Source organism: Ovis canadensis, chromosome 3 (genome assembly GCF_042477335.2).
Source record: "Ovis canadensis isolate MfBH-ARS-UI-01 breed Bighorn chromosome 3, ARS-UI_OviCan_v2, whole genome shotgun sequence".
Lineage (NCBI taxonomy): Eukaryota > Metazoa > Chordata > Mammalia > Artiodactyla > Bovidae > Ovis > Ovis canadensis.
Window position 1 is genome coordinate 154712420 of NC_091247.1, and position 22450 is coordinate 154734869.

Here is a 22450-nt window from a genome sequence, read left to right on the forward strand (position 1 = left end):
TCTTCCTCTCTGTGACTGTGTGTGAACACAAATTAAAGATGTCCTCTGGCTTGGATTACTGAAATGTACTTGGCTGCACGTTCCATTTTATCATCTGGACTTAAAGCAAAATAAATCAGTACACGTTTCAGTGAAATTCTTTATGAATTGATCATTCATATGAATTCTTGATTATAACTAGACAAATCACATTATTATACAATGTACCATCTTCTTAACTAACACCATTTAAAATTTCATGTAAAACGTCCCTATAATTTTATCTCCATTATAAATAAAATAAAGCACCACGGCTGTGAATTTCTCAGAGTCACAGGAATTTCTGTGGTCAGTCATCCATCAGGAACTGAATGTTGAAAATCAAATATTTACTATATTTGAATTTTTTTATTTTCCAGACACTGCAAATGGATGTAAACAGGCTGAACATAACCTTGCTTCGGATATTTCGCCAAGGAGTGGCTGCAGCTTTAGGACTCTTACCCCAGCAAGTGCACATCAATCGCCTCATTGTAAGATACCTACATTTCGCATTTCCGGAGTATAAGCTTTGATCTTTATTGCAGGGCTCAAGAATAATGAACAACAATAAAGAACACCCATGCTGTCGTTTTATGGCCCATGAGCCAAATCTGGCATAACACCTGTTTTTGTCAAAGACGTTTTATTGTAACAAACCGTAGCCATTTGTTTACATATTGTCTAAGGCTTCTCTCATGCTACAATGGCAGAGTTGAGTAGTTGTAACAGATCGTCTGTCTAAATTGAAAGTTAAAATATCTGTTATCTGGTCCATTACAGAAAATGTTTGTCAACTTTCTCATAGTTCAAGGCTAGCTACCCTGGTAGGTAAAAATAGAAAGGCCCCGAATACCTGTCTCACCAATCTGACACTCCTCCCAAAATATTCTCCCTAAGAGAGAAATGTTTTGTATCAGGCAAGACTCTGTCTCCAGACAGCATCTATTAAAATCCCTTTAGGTATAAGAGGATAAAGGATAGTGAACACGAAGGCAGAGGATTTTGAATAAAGAGTGAAGAAGAACCATCCTGAAGGACAGCAGTCCAAGGAGAATGCAAGAATAGTCTTGAAAAGTCAAGAGAAAACTTGGATGGGTAATTGAAGTGGGACGAAGTAAGCCCAAGGGATCTTTTCTATTAGGCCCACTTTAGACCTATCAATCAGCCATATCCTTTCTTTTCCTCCTCTCCTCAATATTTAGGGACTTTGATATCATCCAACTACATGTTCCCATCTGTACTTGAAAGTGGGTGTGAGCAAAAGAAAGGCAGATTAAAATATTATGATTTTCTCTTTGTAAAAAGCATATTATCAAAGCTTCCTGTGAAAAGGGACTTTGGAATAATATTTTACAGTTTTAAAGTTGTTCTTAATTTCTGCTGCCTTAGAAACTCAAGCAAAGACTTCTCGTTCTCCTTGCCCTAAATTCTTAGGCTCCTGCTCGGGCCCAGTTTCATACTGCATCAATACCTGCATTTCCACATATGGAGAAGAATTTGCTTTTAATTTTGGTTTAGAATTATTATTTCTTTTCCTTTTTCCTGTGTGGCAGATGAATTACATTCATCCCCATAATAACTTTTATTCTGTGAGTCAGCTAATCTCTGGGGCTAAATGAGATTTTTTTAAAAAAACAAAGTTTTTGACAATAGAAGAAGAAATATAGCATTTCTCATTACCTTGAAAGAAGTTATTTATATCCAGAGTGTACCTAACTCAAGTGAGAAGTGAGGTATTATAGATGTCTTAGATCTAGATTTTAAATGTATATGTACTTAGATATCTTAGATATACTTTTCTGTGTGTAGATTTAAAGAGTATAATGGCTCTTTGAAAGGGTAAAAGAGGGGTTTGCCACACCTAGAGAGGGATATGCATATCTTCAGAGAATGTTAGCAGCATTTATGCATGTCTGTTTCTAAGAGTAGTTTTTGTAATAGTTTGAGTTATGACGACACCTGAGGAAGCACAGTATAGTGATTGAGAGCAAGTGCTGTGGAGACAGACCCAGAATTCTATTTCATTTCCAGTTTGGCCTTGCCCCAGCTCTATGACCTAAGGCAGGTTACTTAGTTTCTTTCATTTATAACATGAAATGACTATAATACCTCTGTCCTGGAGGTAACAGGTTTAAGGCACAGGGAAGCATGACAAGTACAAAACAAGGGTCTCTCCCTACTATCGTCGCTATTAGATCATAAACTATTTGAATTATTATCAACATCCTTCACATCAGCATTATGTGATATCCAGTTGTTGTCTGTTGTTTGCTGCAAACACAGAAACATTTTTCCCTGGATTGCTAGCTGTCCTCCATTTTATACCTGAGTGAATGTCTGATAAATTGCATTCAAAGAAAATATTCCTTTAAAAAAAAAGAAAGTTTTCTAGCAGGATAAAATTCTGTGTATTGAAAAGAAAAGCTAACCACATTTTCTTTATAAGTGTTTTGCGTAAGTTGTGAAAGAGAATCTGTCGATGGCAGCATCATTTTGTGTCATGTTTGTTTCTTATGGGTGTGTGGCACATCAGCCATTTATGGTAAGAAGTCCTCTCACCCTGTCCCAGCAAATGAGGTCAGACTAATAGGAAAGTAACATGATATCATTGCATAACACTTGCATTTCTACCGAACAATAGATCTTAAGAGTGTGACATATTTAAGGTGAAAAACAGGATCAGGGAAGTAGGTTCAAAGACAGCATTGCCTTCCTTAGTTAGTCCAGTCTTCACATTAATGCAAGTTATAAGATGGGGTGATGATGTCTTATAATTGTACTGTTAAATCAGATTTTGCTTAGTTCATTCGATTTTAAAATACTTCTTTAAGCACAATTTCTCAGGAAACATCTGAACAATATATCTCAAAAATTATAGTATCGAATAGAAAATAAACCAGCATCTAATGAAATATAAAATTAGAAAACTAGACATGTTAACTAATTGAAAGAAGGCCATTTGAAGATGTGGGACTTTGGGCTGCTAATTTTAAGTGTACAAAAGAATACTTAATAAAAGTGATCTCCAAGATGCCATTTAGGAATCTAAGGTTCTGGTTTTCTTTAATATTTCTAGAGGAAAAGCAAAAAATATTTCCCAGACTTGCTTCACATGTCTACTAACATATACAAATAATCTGCTTTTCCTAGGAAAAGAAGAACAGTGTTGAACTATTTGTGTCTCCCATAAATCGGAAAGCAGGGTTTTCTGATGCTCTGCCATCTGAAGAAGTGCTGCGTTCCCTCAATATCAATGTTTTGCATCAGAGTTTATCCCAGTTTGGAATTACAGACGTCTCCCCTGAGGTAGGTTGTTGTGTGGAATATTTCATTTAAAATTTTGCACAGTTAGTGTGACACAACCCAATTCTAGGAGACTTTGAGATGAAAGCTGTTTATTGTGTGTGAACTGATAATATAAAAATCTCCCTTAGGGTCAAAATTCTCTGATTTCACTCTGTGTATTTTTATTCCTTAAGGAAGTTCATTTTCATATCAAAGTTTCACTTTTTGACAATTTCTTCTCCAATCTTTATGGCCTTATAATTTATTTTGACTTATTCAACAAAATGTCCAGAAGAAAAGTCATTTAGTTATATTTGTCAATTGATTGCTTATTACTGAGCTGTTCCAAAAAACACCCTGATATCTTTCCTCCTCAACAGTTTTGCTTCTCATTGTTTTTGTTGTCAAAATGGTCACTTTTTCCCACTATGAAGTGAAAGTCACTCCTTTGTGTCTGACTCTTTGCGACCCCTTGGAATTCTAAATGAAATAAAGTAGTTTCCTTTCGGCTGTGCTGGGTCTTTGTACTGCACGTGGGCTTTCCCTAGTTGCAATGCCTGGACATGTCACTGCGGTGACTCCCCTGTTGCAGAGCACGGGCTCTAGGGTGCATGGGCCCCAGTAGTTGTGGCTTGTGGGCTCTAGAGTACAAGCTCAGTAGTTGCAGTGCACAGGCTTAGTTGCCCCACAGTATATGGAATCTTCTCAGACCTGGGATCAAACCTTCGCCCCTTGCCTTGGCAGTCAGATTCTTGACTACTGAGCTACCAGGGAACTCCACGTGTGTGTGAAGGTGAAGTGAAAGTCGTTCAGTCGTGTCCATCTCTTTGCAACCCCATGGACTGTATAGTCCATGGAATTCTCTCAGCTGGAATACTGGAGTGGGTAGCCTTTCCCTTCTCCAGGGGATTGACCCATCCCAGGGACTGAACCCAGGTCTCCCGCATTGCAGGCAGATTCTTTACCAGCTGAGTCACAAGGGAAGCCCAGGAATACTGGAGTGGGTGGCCTATCCCTTCTCCAGTGGATCTTCCCGGCCCAGGAATCAAACCAGGGTCTCCTGCATTGCAGGCGGATTTTTTACCAACTATCAGGGAAGCCTACCATGGGATTAATATGAAATGTGGTTTTTTAATTGGAGAGAAATCCAGTCTTTAAAACTACGAATATTTCCTTTACAGTGTTTTCTAAATTTGGCACTTTTCAGATTTCCCCGACCACCTCCACCATTTTCATTCCTAAATAAACCCAGTCTCATTTTTACTTCACCTTGCTGTGTCCCACTCTTAACAAATTTGCTAGAATAAACATCATCCCAAATAAACATAATTAAATTCACAGAATCGTAGAATTAGACATTGAGAGAACACATATGGGCATTTCAAAGATACAGAGAGTAAGGCCCATAGAAAGCAAGTGATTTCATCAAGGTGACAAAACAAGTGAAGTATTAAGCAGTATTTAGCATCTAGATATCTTATTCCTAGTCTATTTCCCTTTGCAGTGAAGCGCACCACCTCTCATTATAGCAAATGTCAAGTGTGGTATAAAAAGCTTTGTTACAAGATTGAGTTTGAATCCCAAAGCCAGCATTTAAAATGTGTGTGTGACCTTGGGTGATTTAGTCTCTGTGAAATTCAGTCTGTCTTTACCTAGCGTCAGCCTCTCTGAGACTCAGATTCTTCATATACTACATGAGTATGGAGAAAGAAAAAAGGAAGAAAGAAAGGAGGGAGGAGGAAGAAAGGAAAAGGAAATGAAAAAAGAAAAGAAAAAAATTGGGTACAGTCCTCATCTCATAAACTTGAAATAAGAATAAAATTTTAAACGTAAGAAAATACATGGAAGTCATCACAGAGTAGACACTGAACAAATATAATTTGAATGCAGAATGAAAATGTATTTCATCACTGAACCATGACTGTAACAACAACCTCCAGCTGGCCTCCCTGCATTTAGTGTTGTTTTCTTCCCTGCTCTCTCCACCACCAAGCCCAACACATACACACACACACACACACACACACACACACGCACGTACATGCATACAAGCATGCACACTCACACACACACACGTGCACATACATACACAGTGTTTTCTTTCTTGCCACCAGAGTAATTATTCTAAAAGCAAATTCGCCCATGTCTAAACCCTGCAAGATCAAGTCTGAATTTCTGACTGTGATATGTGGTTCTTTGTGTATAGAGCTTTATTATTGTTGAATAACACTCTCTTTGGTTTACACTTCAGCAAATCCAAACTTAATGGGCACCAGGACACCGCACACCATTTCTTCTCTCCGTGGGCTTGTGTGTATGTTGATACATCTACACATCTTTCGTGTTTCAAGATCAGCCCACTGTACAGTGAAGCCTTCCCCTGTGCCTCCACAGGCATGGCTACCGGCTTTGTGTTCTCATTGAGTTTAGTACAAAGACGTATCCCCTGTTGGCCTTCAGGGCCATCTCTACACTGTTGCTCCTTGAGAGCATGTGCCATTTCATCTTCTGTGTACACAGAAGGGCCTTCATTCAGGGCCTGGCATACAGTGGGCATAAAAATAGCCAAGAACTGGGCTAGGTGGTGTCCAAAGTCAGAAAAATAAATGCATAAGCAAACAAAGACACAAATAAAATATGATTTTTGCTTTCGGTGAGTTCTATTCATAACAGGGTGACAAGAGTCAAGCAAGGAGAACACAGGGCTACGAAAACATAACTGTACTGTGCTGTGGGGGTTTTGAGAAAAAGAGGACACTTCGTACTTCAGAGAGACCAGGAGAAGGAATCAACGTGAGCTCAGACACCCAGACCCCTCCCTAGCCCTCGAACATGACCCTGAAGAGGCTCCCTTTTATACATCAAACCAAACTCCATGCCCATAGTCCAGGCCCCTCACAGACTGACTTGTACACATTTTGCTCTGAACAACTCATCTCTAAAATTTAAATAAGACCATTAGATTAATTTATACTGCTACCATCTTGGGTTGGGAAGATCCCCTAGAGTACGACTTGGCATCCTGCTCCAATGTTCTTGCCTGGAGAATCCCATGGACAGACGAGCCTGGCGGGCTACAGTCCATGGGATCGCAGAGTCAGACACGACTGAGCGTGCGCGCACACACACACACACACACACACACACACACACACCCATAAGCTTTCAGTGAATAATTGTTTCTTTCTGAAGGCTTCAGGAATATGGCAGCTTAGTGAGTCATCTAGATTTGCGAACCAAGGGAAGCTCATCATACCAAAAAGTAGTTAAAATCATATATTTGAGGGGCAACACACCTCAGCCTGGTGAAGGCAAGCAGTCTAGCCTGAATGCCTGTCACAGAACTGTTAGCTGTCAGTAGACCACAAGCCTATACTGCATTTGAATAATGAAAGTGTATTTGATGATCAAAATATGATATTGTCTGAAAGAACTGTGGGAGTCTAACAGAAGGTCCGTCTAGTCAAGGCTATGGTTTTTCCAGTAGTCATGTATAGATGTGAGAGTTGGACTGTGAAGAAACCTGAGCACCAAAGAACTGATGATTTTGAACTGTGGTGTTGGAGAAGACTCTTGAGAGTCCCTTGGACTACAAGGCAATCCAACCAGTCCATTCTGAAGGAGATTTCTTTGGAAGAAATGATGCTAAAGCTGAAGCTCCAGTACTTTGGCCACCTCATGCGAAGAGCTGACTCATTGGAAAAGACTGTGATGCTGGGAGGGATTGGGGTCAGGAGAAGAAGGGGACGACAGAGGATGAGATGGCTGGATGGCATCACTGACTCGATGGACGTGAGTCTGAGTGAACTCCGGGAGTTGGTGATGGACAGGGAGGCCTGGCATGCCGCGATTCATGGGGTCGCAAAGAGTCGGACACGACTGAGCGACTGAACTGAACTGAACTGAACAATCTAGGAAATCTAGCATATGGGAATTTTTATATTACAGGAGACTAGGATGTGTTTTAATTGGATGTAAGGAACATTCCATCAAGGACTGGTGGACTGTTGCAGACTTTTCTTCTGGCACTTCTAGAATGGGCCCAGTGATACCCTCTGACCAGAAGCTCTAACTGCAACGAGGAGAGAGCCATCTTCATCGCTTACAGGCCCTTGCTGGGAGCTTCAGACGCAAGCAGTCCCAGAGGCTCTGCAAGAGCATTTGTTGATAGTTCTTTAAGCGGATAGGTATTCTGCGAATTTCCCCACCGCTTTATTCATTGTTGTGGTTCATGTGTAATAAACAGCTTGAGCCTCAACCCATTCTTTCACATTTCTAATCCCCAAATTATAGCCCTGTTATGGTAACATGGTTATTATCAGAACAAAAAAAAAGGAATACTGGTATTTGGGGTTTTCATCCTTTACCTTGATTACAGAACATGATGAATGCTGTCTTGAAGCATCCGTTTCTACACTTGTATTAGTTACTTCCAGGGAAGGGTGTGTGTTTTTTTGTTGTTGCCATTTATTTATTTGTTTGATTTTTATTTAAATCAGAAATGACCCTTGGGAAACATAGACAAATACCAAACAGAATTCTTTTTGCTTATTCATCTGTGTTTATTTCGAATTTAAGTATCTTGAGCAACAAAGACATTTTTTCTTTTATATATTTTCATGTGATACTTAGAACAGTGTAGGACCTCAATTATTGTTTAAAGATGCTCAGAAAGATTGAAAATTAGACTTCCTCTTGCCTAATAAGTTAAATCGCAGGGAAATAAAATTAAATTCATTATTTTAGTTTCTATTTTTAAATGTGTTTATAAAATAAATTGTCTATTGAAGCAGTACATTCTGCATTGATAGTGAAAACAATGATTTAAGATTTTGTTGTTGTTCAATTGCAAATTACCCTAGTTTCACAGGTCTTATATTTCAAAGGAGGATGTTATCTTCTTTAAATAAAAGCTCAAGGTAAAGACTGATACCTTCTTGGAATGTTCACAAAGAGAAAAAAATCATACCAAATAAATATAAAACCTAATTCATGAGTTTGGTGATTGTTCCCTTGGACATTAGCCAGTTGTCTAAACGGTTATATAGTCCTAGCCATACAGTGACAAGAAGGAATACAATCAGTGTTAACATGGGTCAGATCATGCATACCAAATTGTTTACCTTGTGCATGATATGGTGGAAGTTTGGCATTTATGTAACAAAATCATATTGTTATATGATCAGTTCAGTTTAGTCGCTCAGTCATGTCTGACTCTTTGTGACCCCATGGACTGCAGCACACCAGGCTTCTCTGTCCATCACCAACTCCCAGAGCTTGCTCAAACTCATGTCCATCAAGTTGGTGATACCATCCAACCATTTCATCCTCTGTCATACCCTTCTCCTGCCTTCAATCTTTCCCAGTTTCAGGGTCTTTTCTAATGAGTCAGTTCTTCACATCAGATGACCAAAATATTCAGCTTCAGCTTCAGCATCAGTCCTTCCAATGAATATTCAGGACTGATTTCCTTTAGGATTGACCAGTTGGATCTCCTTGCAGTCCAAGGGACTCTCAAGAGTCTTCTCCAACACCACAGTTCAAAAGCACCAGTTCTTCAGTGCTCAGCTTTCTTTATGGTCCAACTCTCACATCCATACATTACTACTGGAAAAACCATAGCTTTGACTAGATGGACCTTTGTTGGCAAAGTAATGTCTCTGCTTTTTAATATGCTGTCTAGGTTGGTCATAGCTTTTCTTCCAAGGAGCAAGCATCTTTTAATTTCACGGCTGCAATCACCATCCACAGTGATTTTGGAGCCCAAGAAAATAAAGTCTGTCACTGTTTCCATTGTTTCCCATCTGTTTGCCAGGAAGTAATGAAGTGTTATATGCTACATCTCATTAATCTGCCTAAGTCAATTAATTAACCAGCTAATTTGTAACATTTCCATTTTATTCTTACTCTCTGTGCTTCACCTTTCTAAAAAGATATAACTCTTAAAGTCTCTGTATTGTCTCTCTTAGCAATGGAGATATTTCCCAGTATTAGGGGTCAGAATTGTTTTTTTTTTTAAAAAAAGGAAATTATAATGCATCAAATTATTAAACAGGATGTAAAGAAGTCATTGCTGTCAGTATAGGAAACCACCCACCTTTTAAATAATCAAACAAAGCAAAACCCAGCAGCTTCTTCCACTGCCACAGAGTTAAAGGGAAAGTGATATGGTTGTGAAATAAGATGTAAAGATAATACAGTACATTGGTGTGACCTGGCCGTGGAGCCTCTGAATCATTGAACCCTCAGTCCCCTGTCAAAATGTAAAAGGCATCACGGTAACCTTATACAAAGGTTAGACTGGAGATTTCATAAATTACAATCTTATGATTTGTGGATCTTAACTACAAACTTTTTCATTTACTACCCTGCCCTTATCAAGGTTTTTCGATCTCTGTACAAATATAGTAGTGCTCAGTAGGACCAGCATGACTCAAAGGAAATATGTTTACCAAGAAAGTGCAGTGACTAAGTTCTAGGAGTTCAAAACATGTGTCTTTCTAACTAGGGGTAGGGGGATGGGAGGTGGGAAGTTCATTCCTCCATCATTACTGCTTTGGTTAAAAGAGAAATCATAATTGATTTGTCTTAAACAGAAAAGAACATGTTGATGTTCCAGGAGGTGTTGAACTATAGCAGGAAAAAAATGAACCAAATCAGGTTAGGAACACAAAATCTCTTTCCACCCACCTAACCACTCCTTTTTAATCCAAATTTTATACAAACTAAAAGCTCGAATCCTCACACTTAAATTTGACAAGTTTATGCTGCCTACTTGAAGGCTTAAGTGCTTTGCTTTTATACCAAGCAATAGATGCTATTTAGTTGCCTGCAAAAAAAAAAAAAGCTCATTTCCATATTTATACTTGATTTCTACAAGAGTTTACTTTTCTGTTAGTTTCTAGCTATGTTTTCAAAGACATTGGAATCAAATATGGTCTGGCTAAGACAAGTTGTCACTTGAACCCAAGATTTCCTTTTTAGGAGGACATATGAGTTTCTACTTATTTAACAAGTAAGCATTTTCAGATTCTCCATCAACTTACCACTCATGTATTTTAAAAACATGTATTAATCATTTCTTGCATCTATAAATTTGCCTCTGTCTTAAACAAGGCAAAGTATTACAGTGAATTTAAGTTTATTTTACAAGCAGAAAAAAAGGGAAATTAAGCTACTTCAAGCAATAGAAGTCTTCCTCACATAGTTATAACCACAATTGAACTCAAAGATCCTTTCTGTTCTGTTTTGTTCAACTTGCCACCAAGACTCACTTGAGTTTCAAGACAGAAGTTTTTCATAAAATATTTTTCAAAAGGCAAATATTTCTTTTGTCTAATTTACAAACTTGGAATGCATTTTTCAAGTCTTGAAAAATAAATAACAATGATTTCAAAATTCAGACACCTACAAGAACAGGTTTTGCTGAAGACTTTTTTTTTTTCTGAGACAATTACTATTTCTTTCTCAGGATTCTATAGGTTGACTAGGATCAGCTGGGTGGTTCTTCTTTTCCACATAGTATAGGCTGAAGTCATTGCAGTGGTTACATTAAGTTGGGAATTCATCTGCCTCTGGAATGCTCAAGATGACCTCTCATTCTCCAGAGCCACTATCTTGGTGGTTTTTCATCATTCACTATCTTATTGTTCAGGGCTTTCTTAATCACTGGAGACAGCTCAACTAAAGGGAAGAAAAATCAGGCTTCAACAAAATGTAATTTTGGATGAGTGGGAGCCTTCAACTTGATTTAGCTTTATATGTTTTTCCTATTTGTGGACCATTTGGTTTCCAGCTAAATTTTCTTTAACCTATATCTGTAAATTTCACTGAATTATAAAACACATAAAATTATAATTTATATAAATTATAAAACTCCATTGCATTATAAGATGTGATATTAGTAGATGCATTTTTAAAAGAATAGGTAAAATTAAATTCCTCATTGACATTTTATTCATGCTATTTCTCTACCCTTTCAGCCCTCAAATAGTAAGCTAAGTTAATAAACAAACAAATAAATAAAACTATTTTCCTTTTATTACCTACCAAATAATTTTAGATATTTTGATGCTCTCCGTTGATTTCAGTAAAATATAAAGTCCTAACAATTTATATGGTTAAAGTGGTACATTCATCAGATTTTGACAAAATAGACTGGATTTTTAAAAAAGATTTCATAAAAAAAGGAAGGAAATGATCTCGACATTGTTGCTCTGTTTATGAATGCATCATGAGACTGCACCTGTTTCACTTTTGTTTAAAAGTTGAGAGCAGTATTACAGCACATAAATCAGGGTGTTGGTGTTGTGGGAGGAGTCTGAAAACAGTAAGGAAAGCTTCAGAAACAATTTCCTCAACACAGAAAAGAGCAGAACTCTCTCACCTACGAACCAGGTAGTTTCTGAGAGAGAGCTCGAGGGGCATCAACAAAGGCTGGGGCCCAGTATGCCATGTCGGGCATGCTTGCTCCTATACAGGAGATAAAGTAGTCTTAATGCATGAGAACAGCAATCCGATGTCTCAGATCAGTTTGAGAAGCAGCTCTGGCAGCGGGGGATGTAGGTGTGTTCTACTACACTGGATGGAATCAAGCTAAAAATATGTTTAGTGTCTGATAAGAACGCCAGTCTCCTCAAGCTCTCATTTAACGCCAGACTTTCTGTTTTGCTTTCAAAGAAAAACGTTTTACAAGGGCAGCATGAAGCGGACAAAATCTGGAGCAAAGAAGGATTTTATGCTGTTGTCATTTTTCTCAGCATCTTTGTTATTATAGTAACGTGTTTGATGGTAAGTTTGTTTCTTTATATATTTTATCTTTTACTGAGCCCACCATTTGATATTACTGGATACACTGCCATTAAAAAGAATGTTGGAAAGATTGGGAACAGAAGCAAGGCTCTGATCCTGCTAGGTTGCGAATATTTCACATCTAACAGCAGAGGGAAAGCTAAGGGAAAACCTATGGAATTATGGATTCTGACCTGCAGAATAAGGCTATAATTGCACTGAGGCTTTTAGTAACTTGATCAACCCTGAGAATGAAGCTTCAGAAACTGATTTACCGAGGTCACTGAAACCCTCAAAGTCATTTAAACCTCATGGGTGCACTTTGGGCTTACTTTATTTCTTCTTTTATATCATCTTTATGCAAGTTGGGAAAAATTTTAAAAGAAATATGTCTTAGGGGTAAATTTACTTTTTAATGAGTAAAAATAAGGTTTTCTTATTTTTAATGGGCCTTGAAAGCACTCTATGAAATTCCAGGCATGAAAATGAGATGATTATAGGCTAAAAGCCTAAACAATCCACAATCAACTAATTCTTAGGTGAAAGAATAATGTAAAAGTGTAAAAGCATACACTGCAAATAGCTCTGTAAATGACAAGTTATAGATATGAAGCCTTTAAGAGTATATTTCAAAATGTTTAAAACAGAACTCCAAATAAACTTAAACACACTAAAATAGGCAGTGCTTCTTGGTGTTGAATGAATTAACAGTTACCTTTCTGACAATGACAAAATATTGTTATTTTGAAAATTCTGTGATATAGCTTAAAATATTTGAAGTTTATAAATGGGTTTTAATATCTTTTTTCCTGTGTGCTATGTTCTTCTTAATTTTGCACATTTCTAAAAGCATTCCCTCCTTAGTTTTTAAATGCCCCCTGCAAAAGACATCACTCCAATTATGCTTGCAGCAGTCAACAGTGTTGCTGAGTGTCTTAATGGGTCTTGTTTATTTGTGCTCCTTGTCCTGGGAAGGGGTTTATATTAGAAATATTAGGGCTCAATTTGGAAAGATAGAGGCTGAGTGGGTCTAAACTTGAAGGATAAAAAACAATTAAGGCCTTAAATAGGCTAAAGATTGGCATATTTCCAAGAATCTAAGCTTTAGAAAGTAGCAAGTTTCTAGTCACCCTAGAGTTCCCATCATCATGAATTCAGAAGCATCTCCTATGGGTCAGGAAGTCAGAAAGAAGATTTCTAAAAATTGTGACATGATCAACAAAAGAATAATTTAAGAGTAAGAACACAGATTTTTATAGCTAAATAGTGGAGGTTATGGGTTAAAAAAATTTAATGAAATTTGGAGGTTTTATGGAAATTTTGACAGACACCTCTGGACATTTTTTAGGTAGTATAGGATATGGTTTCTTGTTATGGTTAATTGTGTTTTAAAATATGTGGGGTTTTTTTTTTTGTGATAGAGGAAATCTCAAGTGTTGTCCTCTATCTTATAAGTCACAATTACAGTATTTTTCTGCTGGGAACATTGGAAGGAAAAGGAAAATAAAAAGGGATACAGAGAGATTCAAGTGGGGATTGTATCATGTCTGACTCTTTGTGACCCCATGGACTGTAGCACTGATAGATCAGTTGGTAAAGAATCCACCTGCAATGTAGGAGACCCCAGTTCAATTCCTGGGTCAGGAAGAAGCCCTGGAGAAGGAATAAGCTACCCACTCCAGTATTCTGGGCTTCCCTTATGTCTCAGCTGGTAAAGAATCTGCCTGCAATGCAGGAGACCTGGGTTCGATTCCTGGGTTGGGAAGATCCCCTCGAGAAGGGAAAGCCTACCCACTCCAGTATTCTGGCCTGGAGAATTCTGTGGACTGTATAGTCCTTGGGATAACAAAGAGTTGGACACCACTGAGTGACTCACTTCACTTCACTTCACTTCAGACTGTCGCCCCTTAGGTTCCTCTGTCCATGGGATTTTTAAGGCAAGAATACTGGAGTGGGTTGCCATTTCCTTCTCCAGGATCTTCCCTACCCAGGGATAGAACCTGCATCTCCTGCACTGGCAGGCGATTCTTTACCACTGTGCCATCTGGGAAGCTGCCTTTTTCCGGAAGTAAACACTTAAGATCCAGAAGAGCAAAGTCAAGGGTGAAAGGAAGAAAGTGGGAAAGCAGATTCCTGAGCAGCTCATGAGCACGAGAGGGCTGAGGGAGTCAGAGCAGAGGTTGCTATGAACTTGTTAGATATGCTTCAAATTCTGTATCTCTAGCTCAGGGTGGATCCCCATGTATCCAACATGATTGGATAAATTCCCACCCTACATATTGGTCTCCAGTAGCAATAGAACCTGTAGTCACCACACATTAAACTCCCTGGGGCCAGGGAAAAACTGACCCTTCTTTTCCCAATAGCTGCAAAGCATCCATGTAAAATTCAAAACTCTAAGTCTGCTCCAACGTTTCTGGAAGAAACCGAGAATGAAATGTTTCAAAAGTGTGTAGGCAATTGCTCCCTTCAGGGCTGGTAGGTAGATTCATCAATTCATTCAATCCAGGAATTCCTGCAGTGGGTTCACTGTGAGACTGTTGGACCTTTGGGCAAAGGAAGGAACAAGATAAGGTCCCTGTGCTCATGGTGCCTATTCTCCAGAAGACGACAGAGACAATAATTAAGTTACTGTTTTAAAAAAATTAAATAGTGTTCATGTTCTATGATTCCTAGTATATGACATTCTGGCAGAGGCAAAACGATAGAAACAGTAAAAAAGATCAGTGGTTGTCAGAAGTTGTGGGGGAGAGATGAGTAGTTAAGACTTTTAGGGCAGTGAAACTTTTCTGTGTGATTTTACAGTGATGCATACATGACATTATGGATTTGTCAAAACCCGTGGAACGTACAGCATCAAGAGTGAGTGAGCCCTATTCTACGTTCTAGACTTCAGTTAATGATAAAATATCAATGTTGAGTTAATTAGTAACAAGTATGCCGCACGAATGCAAGATGTTAGTAATAAGGGAAGTTGTTGAGGGAGGTGGGGAAGGGGGCAATATGAGAGCTCTGCTCTCTGCTCAATTTCTAATAAACCTAACACTGCTCCTAAAAAATAAAGTTTGCTTATTTTGTAAAGAATCAAAAGCATTAAGTGCGATGAAGAGCTCATGGTGAGATAATACTGAGTGAGTGGAGCAGAGCAATCAAAGACAACTGAGATATCTGAAAAAGTAGGGACAGGGCCTCCCTGGCAAAGGATGTGACAAGTGGAGCATGGAATGGAGCAGCTGAAGCTGAGGCAGGAGTCCTCTCTGGCTTCCAGGAGAAGGGCAGAAGCTGTTTCAGACAGAGCTTTGATGTGATCTGATTTGTGGATATAAAAGATCAGAGTCTCTGCTAGTGGAGAGCGGTTGGGGATGGAACTTGGGGTGAAGTGTTGGAGTAGGTATTGTATTAGCCTGATGAGAAATATGATGGTGGCCCTGAGTTAAGAGGTGGGGGTAGAGATGGAGAGGAGTGAAGGATTGGGATTTATTTGTAGGTGGAATTGAAAAGACTTGCTGTGTACTGATTCTCTGGGAGGAAGAAAGAGAGAAACGAAGGATGACTCCCAGGTTATTTGACTGACAATCTGGATGGTTGTGTTTCCATTTCCTGGGAGAGGAATCCATTCAAGATGGGGAGTAGTGAGACAGAAGAAGCACTTTTGATTTGTATTCCAATAGATTTTGAATAAATGAAAGAAAGTAGTAGAATGATATGTTTCCAATAGGATCTTCCATTTTAATGTGAAAGGGTCACTTTAAAAAATAGCAGGGGAATCAGCAGTATAGAAGGGAATTAATATTGATAGAAAAATAACTACTACCTGTTACACAGTAATAAAATGAAGTTAAGTTTATGTGATACAACTTAACCACTGACAAGTTTACATGGAAGACTGGTCAAATGCGATTCTCTAAAATGAGCTTATCTTTGTACATGTTCAAGTGTTTTTGATAATGATCGTGATTTAAAGTAAGTTTTTCCCTTGGATCTCTCTGTAATAGTTACACTATCACTCTTGTAACTTTCAAACAAATATATTCTGGTTTCTGTTTCCCATAATTTTGTTGATTCCATGGCAAAGGAAAAGATATAACTCAGAAATTTCCCTCTGGCATTAATGATATTTATGAAAGATCAAATGCCATTATTTGTGTCCAAGCCTTCCTCATATCATAGAAATGATAAGCATGTGGTTTTATTATGAAATTATATAGGTAAATTGCTGTCACGGAGGATTACATGCTCTGTAACAATAACATAAGGCTTGGCAAAATTTTTGAAATATGGCATATTGTTTACTTTCCTTAAAATTAAAAAAAAAATGTATGTTGCCAGGCATAAAATTAGACACACATGACATTTTCAAATGTGTGACTTATTTAGCACCTCTCAAATGTGAACGCAGAGTGGGTGGCGCAGCAAATAGACAAATACAATTTTCCAGGGAAAAATGTGTGGGCAACTTCCAATCCATTCAGTCTGTTTTAGGTGGAGGAATATATTACTGAGAAGAATTAGTTCTTAAACTGGAATAAATAATAGAAAGAATGCAGTTTATCACTTCATTACATCTCCAGTGCACTTAGAAGTTTATTAACAAGTGCAGAAGTATTTATGGAGTTAGGTAGAGCTGTCTACAGATCAGATTGCTACTGGAAAGCAATTTTATTTTCTTGGTTTTTGGCTGTGCTGGACCGTCCTTGCTGCACGAAGGCTTCCTCTAGCTGTGGCGAGCTGGGGCTGCTCTTCATTTCGGTGCACTGGCTTCTCACTGCAAAGGCTTCTGTTGTTGCAGAGCATAGGTTCTAGATGCTCGGGCTTCCGCAGTTGCAGCGCGTATGCTCAGTAGTTGTGGCACACAGACTTAGCTGCTCTGCAGCACGTGGGATCTTCCCGGACCGGAGACTGGACCCATGTCCCCTGCATTGGCAGATGGATTCCTGTCCACTGCACCACCTGGGAAGACCTGGAAAGCTATTTTAGAAAACACATAAAAAGTAGATGTTTGGGTCACTAAAATCTCTGCCTTGTTAGCCCCATAGAAGAGCCATCAATATGTCATTGAAAATGTTTGTCTAGTCATGGTCTTGGTAGTGGACAAAGGAAGCTCTCTATTGGACTACCTAATATAGCCTGAACATCACAAAGAAAATACATGTCAAAGGTGAACATATATAGCCACACTTTTCTAATGTTATATGTAATTCCTAGTGGTTCAGGAAATGGGGCTAGATTCCGAGCTGGAATGCTTTGGTTACAGAACCACTTTCCAAAGTAGACATATCTCTCAAACTAATTTTCTGGTTTTTTCTGTATTAATAAAAACCGTTCAGCTCAAAATACAACCCTCTCAATAATAACAAAAATAATATAACAACTATAATAACTAGTTTCTTCCAGGCAGTACTAACTGTACTTACTGCCTGGTACTACACAATATATTTTTAACACACTTCATTGACATACAAAAAGCTGTACATGTTTAATGTAAATAATTTGATGAGTCTGGAGATAAGTATACACCCATGAAACCATCACCATAATCTATGTCATAAATATGTCTATCAGCTCCAGTAGTTTCTCTTTTCCTCTTTATTTATTATTATTTTGTATTGTGATAAGCACACTTAACATAGTATCTGTCCTCTTAGCAAATTTTTAAGTATACAAAAATTTATTAATTATAGACTTTATATATAAACACAATGTATTTTAGTTTCCTAATTTTACTGACAAGGAAACCAAGATTCAGAGAAGATAAGTGGCTTGACCAAGAACAAGCAGTATGTGGGTATATGTGTGTGGGTGTCTGAGAGGAGAGGTTGGAATTCAAATCCAAGTCTATCTGGATTAAAAGTCTGGGTTCTTTCCTGTGATTTTATATGTAAAGGGATCACACTGTAGTTTCTTCCAATCCTGTCACTCTGTCTTGTGAACATCTATTTCTGGCCACAAAGGAGTCTAGAAAGCAATGACAATGTCTGTGTTAATTAGAGACATTCAACTCAGGCAGACGTAATAAGTGCGTACTATCATACCTGCTGTCGACACGGCTCTCTTTTTACACCTAGTGTCTGGTACTGGACATGATTTTTACACGTCTGTCTCTTCTGGAAGCCTGTGAATTCCCAGAAGCGAGGACTGTGTGCTATCGTTGCCCCCACAGTGTTGTTTCTGCAATGTAGTAACAATTGATTCCCATTTTATTTAACTGAAAGAAATGAATAAACTGTTTCAGAACTAACTATAAACTACTGCAAAGGAGAAATGCTAGTACTGTTAAGTTGGTGGCATGCTCTTTAGATCTGAATATATTTTAATCCAAACAGATGTTTTGTGTGTTAGTCACCTATGTGTTTTTTTGTTGAAATATATTTGACGTCTAACATTGCATAAGTTTAAGCTGTACAACTGAATAAGATTTTTAAAATGAAAATTATAAGCTGCAAAATAACTTTATAGGATTATTTTAAGCTTCTTCTCATTGGTTTCTCTGGTTCTCTTCCTCCTGTTATTTTTTTTCCCCTGTAATAGTTTTGATTTTTATAGATTCTTCATTCAATATTCCATTCTCTTTCTTTTTTCAAATGATCAAATGAGTGTGTTGATAATCCCAAGATTTAAACAGCAAGTTCTTAAAGGGAAAGTTATATTGACTTGCCATTCCAACGGCAAGCTTTTAGGTGGAGTTTGAAAACAACGTGCATTCATATAGAGAAACATGCATATGGTATATTCCAGATCTCAATCTGCACAGAGAAAAATTTCTGACAACACTTTTTCAGAGGCTTTGGGAAAGAGATGGGGAGGAAGATCTTTGGGGATTTAGAAGACACTGTAGCGGAGCATGATTATAGGCATACGCCAGGAAGCCTGGATTCTAAACTTCATTTCTAACTTGCCATAAGTCACTCAACCACTCTGGCTTTAAATGTGAAGTGACTTACTATACCAGGTGATTTTTAGGGTCCCTTATACCAGTTTCTTGACAGCAGCACTGCTGACATGTTGGCCTGGATAATTCTATCGGGAATGGGGATTGTCCTGTCCACTGTAGGGTACTTAGCATTCTCTCCAGCCTCTGCCCACTGGAGGCCAGTGTCACCCTGCACACACCCTAGTGCACGCTGTACGTGTGTGCATGCTAAGTCGCTTCAGTTGTGTCTGACTTTTTGCAACCCCCTTGACTGCAGCCCGGCTGGCTCCTCTGTCCATGGGATTCTCCAGGCAAGAGTACTGGAATGGGTTTCCATGCCCTCCTCCAGGGGATCTTTCTGACCCAGGATCAAATCCATGTCTCATGTCTCCTGCATTGGCAAGCAGGTTCTTTATTTACCACTAGCACCATCTGGGAAGGCCCAGTACCATGACCCAAAGAGGTTTCCAGATGTGGCCAAGTCTCCCAGGAGGACAAGATTCCTGCTGGTTGGGAAACACTTCTGTAGAGCTTAATTCCATGACAACTGCTCTATAGGCCAGGTACCAACCTCTCCAATTCTTTTCACATTTTGTCAGACAGACCAGCTCTCTCCGTTGAATATTTAAACTGTCTTAGGAGTATTGTATATTTTCCAGGTTCTGCTTCCCCTAATTAAAGATGTAGAAATCAGTTTTTACACATGCTACATAGATATAGATTTAAAAAGTGACCTCTAACCAGAGATGAAGTAAAGAGATGATTGTAAAATATGTGGCAAGGTTCACCACCAAGAACTCATGAATGGTATAGAAGGACTTTGAACCAGAGTAATTTTCCACTAACACCTGTCGTGGAAGTAGGGAGAAGGCTGTCATCTTCTTGGCTTTCTCATTTCCATTTTTAAAATATTTATTTATTCATTTGCCTGTGCTGAGTCTTTGTTGCAGCAAGTGGGATCTTTACTTGTGGCATATGAGATTCAGTTCCCTGACCAGGGATTGAACCTGGGCCCCCAGCATTGGGAGCTCAGAGTCTTAGCCACTGGCCCACCAGGGAAGTCCCTCTCATTTCCGTTTTTGAAATATCCGTCTCCAAAACTCTAATGTAAACAGGCAAGTGAATGTTTTGATTTATGTATTATAAGTGAAGTGAAGTTGCTCAGTCGTGTCCGACTCTTTGCGAGCCCTGTGGATGGAGAAGCCATAGGATTTTCCAGGCAAGAGTACTGGAGTAGGTTGCCATTTCCTTCTCCATTATGTATTATAGTTGACTGTGAAAAAGCTTAGAATATACAATATATGCATTATCCTTGATTAAATAGATTTTTGTAAATATATGTCTGTTTCTTTTCTCATTCAGGAGAACAACTTACTATTAAAAAATAAAAAGCTGTCTCCACTTAAATTCTAATTTCCTCATCTTTTAGTAATTATGTATTTCTCTTAATGCATACATGTCATCTGATTGATATTGTTCTACTGGGGGTTTTGTTTGTGCAGAATGTTGACAAAGTGCTTTTTGAAGGTTATAGAAACTGAAAAGAAGCAGCAAGTCGAAAAACATCTCCCCATCCTTAGGCATTATATTCAGTATTTTCTATCTTACAGAAAGTAATTACATGCCACTTAATATTGGACATCTTTTTTCCTCATGCAATAATATTTGTCACAGGAATATTTAGAACCCATTGTTTCAAAAATTCAAGATTTAGCTTTACGGTTTCATAGTCAACTTTTATACCACCAGTATAAAAGTTACCACGTTATACAAAAGTGAACTGACATAAAAGGCAAGAAGGACTCTCCTTAATTTCCTGGCAGCTTGATTTATAATACGCATTTCTAGTTATAGCTCATTTGTGCATAGTCCTTTTCCTTAAAAGAACTTTCTATTTTAATATTTTTATTTATTTAATTATTTGGCTGTACAGGGTCTTCATTGCAGGATGTGGGATCTTTAGTAGCAGCTTGTGAACTCTTAGGTGCAGCATGTGGGATCTAGTTCCCTGACTAAGGATCGAACCCAGGTTCCTGGCATTGTGAGAGTGGAGTCTTGGTGACTGGACCACCAGGGAAGTCCCGGAGAGAACTTTCAGTGCACAAAGATGTACTCTTAGATTTGGTGATGTTCAAACCCATTGCTAGAATCACATGGGCAGCAGATGTGATTTCAAAGTCGATCTTTAAGAACGATGGTGTGGCAAAGAGCATGCACACAAGGAGTGGGAAGTGATCAGTCCTTGGAAGCAGAGGGGCCTTGAGTTTGGCTCGCCCACAACTAATTGCTGACTTTGGAGCAGCCACATTGGTTAGCTAAACTTCAATTTCTTTCATGTATAATTAGGTCAGAAGGATCTCTTTTTTTTAATATATAAAACCTGTATGTATGTTATTGAACACACTGATAATGTTGCATTTAAGAGCTGAACGTTGTGAACATGTAAGTTAAGCTAAGTGAAGTCACTCAGTTGTGTCTGACTCTTTGCGATCCCATGGACTGTAGCCCACCAGGCTCCTCCGTCCATGGGATTCTCCAGGCAAGAATACTGGAGTGGGTTGCCATTTCCTTCTCCAGAGGATCTTCCTGACCCAGGGATCAAACCGAGGTCTCCCGCATTAGAGGCAGACACTAAAGCTCTATGGGATGCTAGTATAATCCTCATTTTATTAGTGAGTGATGACCCTCAGGTTGGGAGGGGTCAAGAAACGAATGTGCCCAACGACCCACAGCTGCAAGATACAAAAGAGAGAGAAACATCAGGAACAGAGTTTAAGTAAGTCTTCCAAATTAATGTTGTGACTTGGGAGTAGAATGTTTGAATCCTAATTTCTCAGCTTCTGCTATCATAGAGGTCTTCTCTAGATGTGAATCTCTACCATAATTTTGTGCAGTAAGGCTGGGATGGTGGTGACCTTTTCTTCCTTTTGTCCCAAGCACACAGGTGGGTGGGACAGCTGAGGTTCCAGACTCCTTAGAGGAGCCTGTAGCCAGAGAAAGAAGGAGGTCATTCTTTGCTAATCTCCTAAAGTCCTAACCTCCATTCCCTCTGTATCCCTAACTAAAAATATATTCATTCATTTTTTTTAAATTTCGTTGCCCTCCTCCAACTTATTTCTTGTTATTACAATCTGAGATGTTGGAACTACATAAATTTATTTTTCACTCTACATTTAAATAATTCCAGGGCTCCCTTTCATATTACAATTTCTATTTCTTCAGTTCTTCATTTGGAGTCATCTCTCTCATGACTCTGAGTAAAGTTTTTTCAGGAAGGGTAGACAGGTAATCAGAGAAGGCAATGGCACCCCACTCCAGTACTCTTGCCTGGAAAATCCTATGGACGGAGGAGCCTGGTAGGCTGCAGTCCATGGGGTCACTAAGAGTAGGATACGACTGAGCAACTTCACTTTCACTTTTCACTTTCATGCATTGGAGAAGGAA

The 22450-nt window shown here is 38.7% G+C and overlaps 1 protein-coding gene across 1 annotated transcript in view; it reads left to right on the top strand.

Annotated features, from left to right (window-relative positions):
• Positions 1 to 22450, top strand: part of PTPRR (protein tyrosine phosphatase receptor type R) — a 278629-nt gene that overhangs the window by 145539 nt on the left and 110640 nt on the right. The window contains exons 3-5 of the mRNA XM_069584641.1: positions 399 to 512; positions 3172 to 3327; positions 11986 to 12096. Of these exons, the coding sequence (XP_069440742.1) occupies positions 399 to 512; positions 3172 to 3327; positions 11986 to 12096 (381 nt within the window). The remainder of the gene's footprint in view (positions 1 to 398; positions 513 to 3171; positions 3328 to 11985; positions 12097 to 22450) is intronic.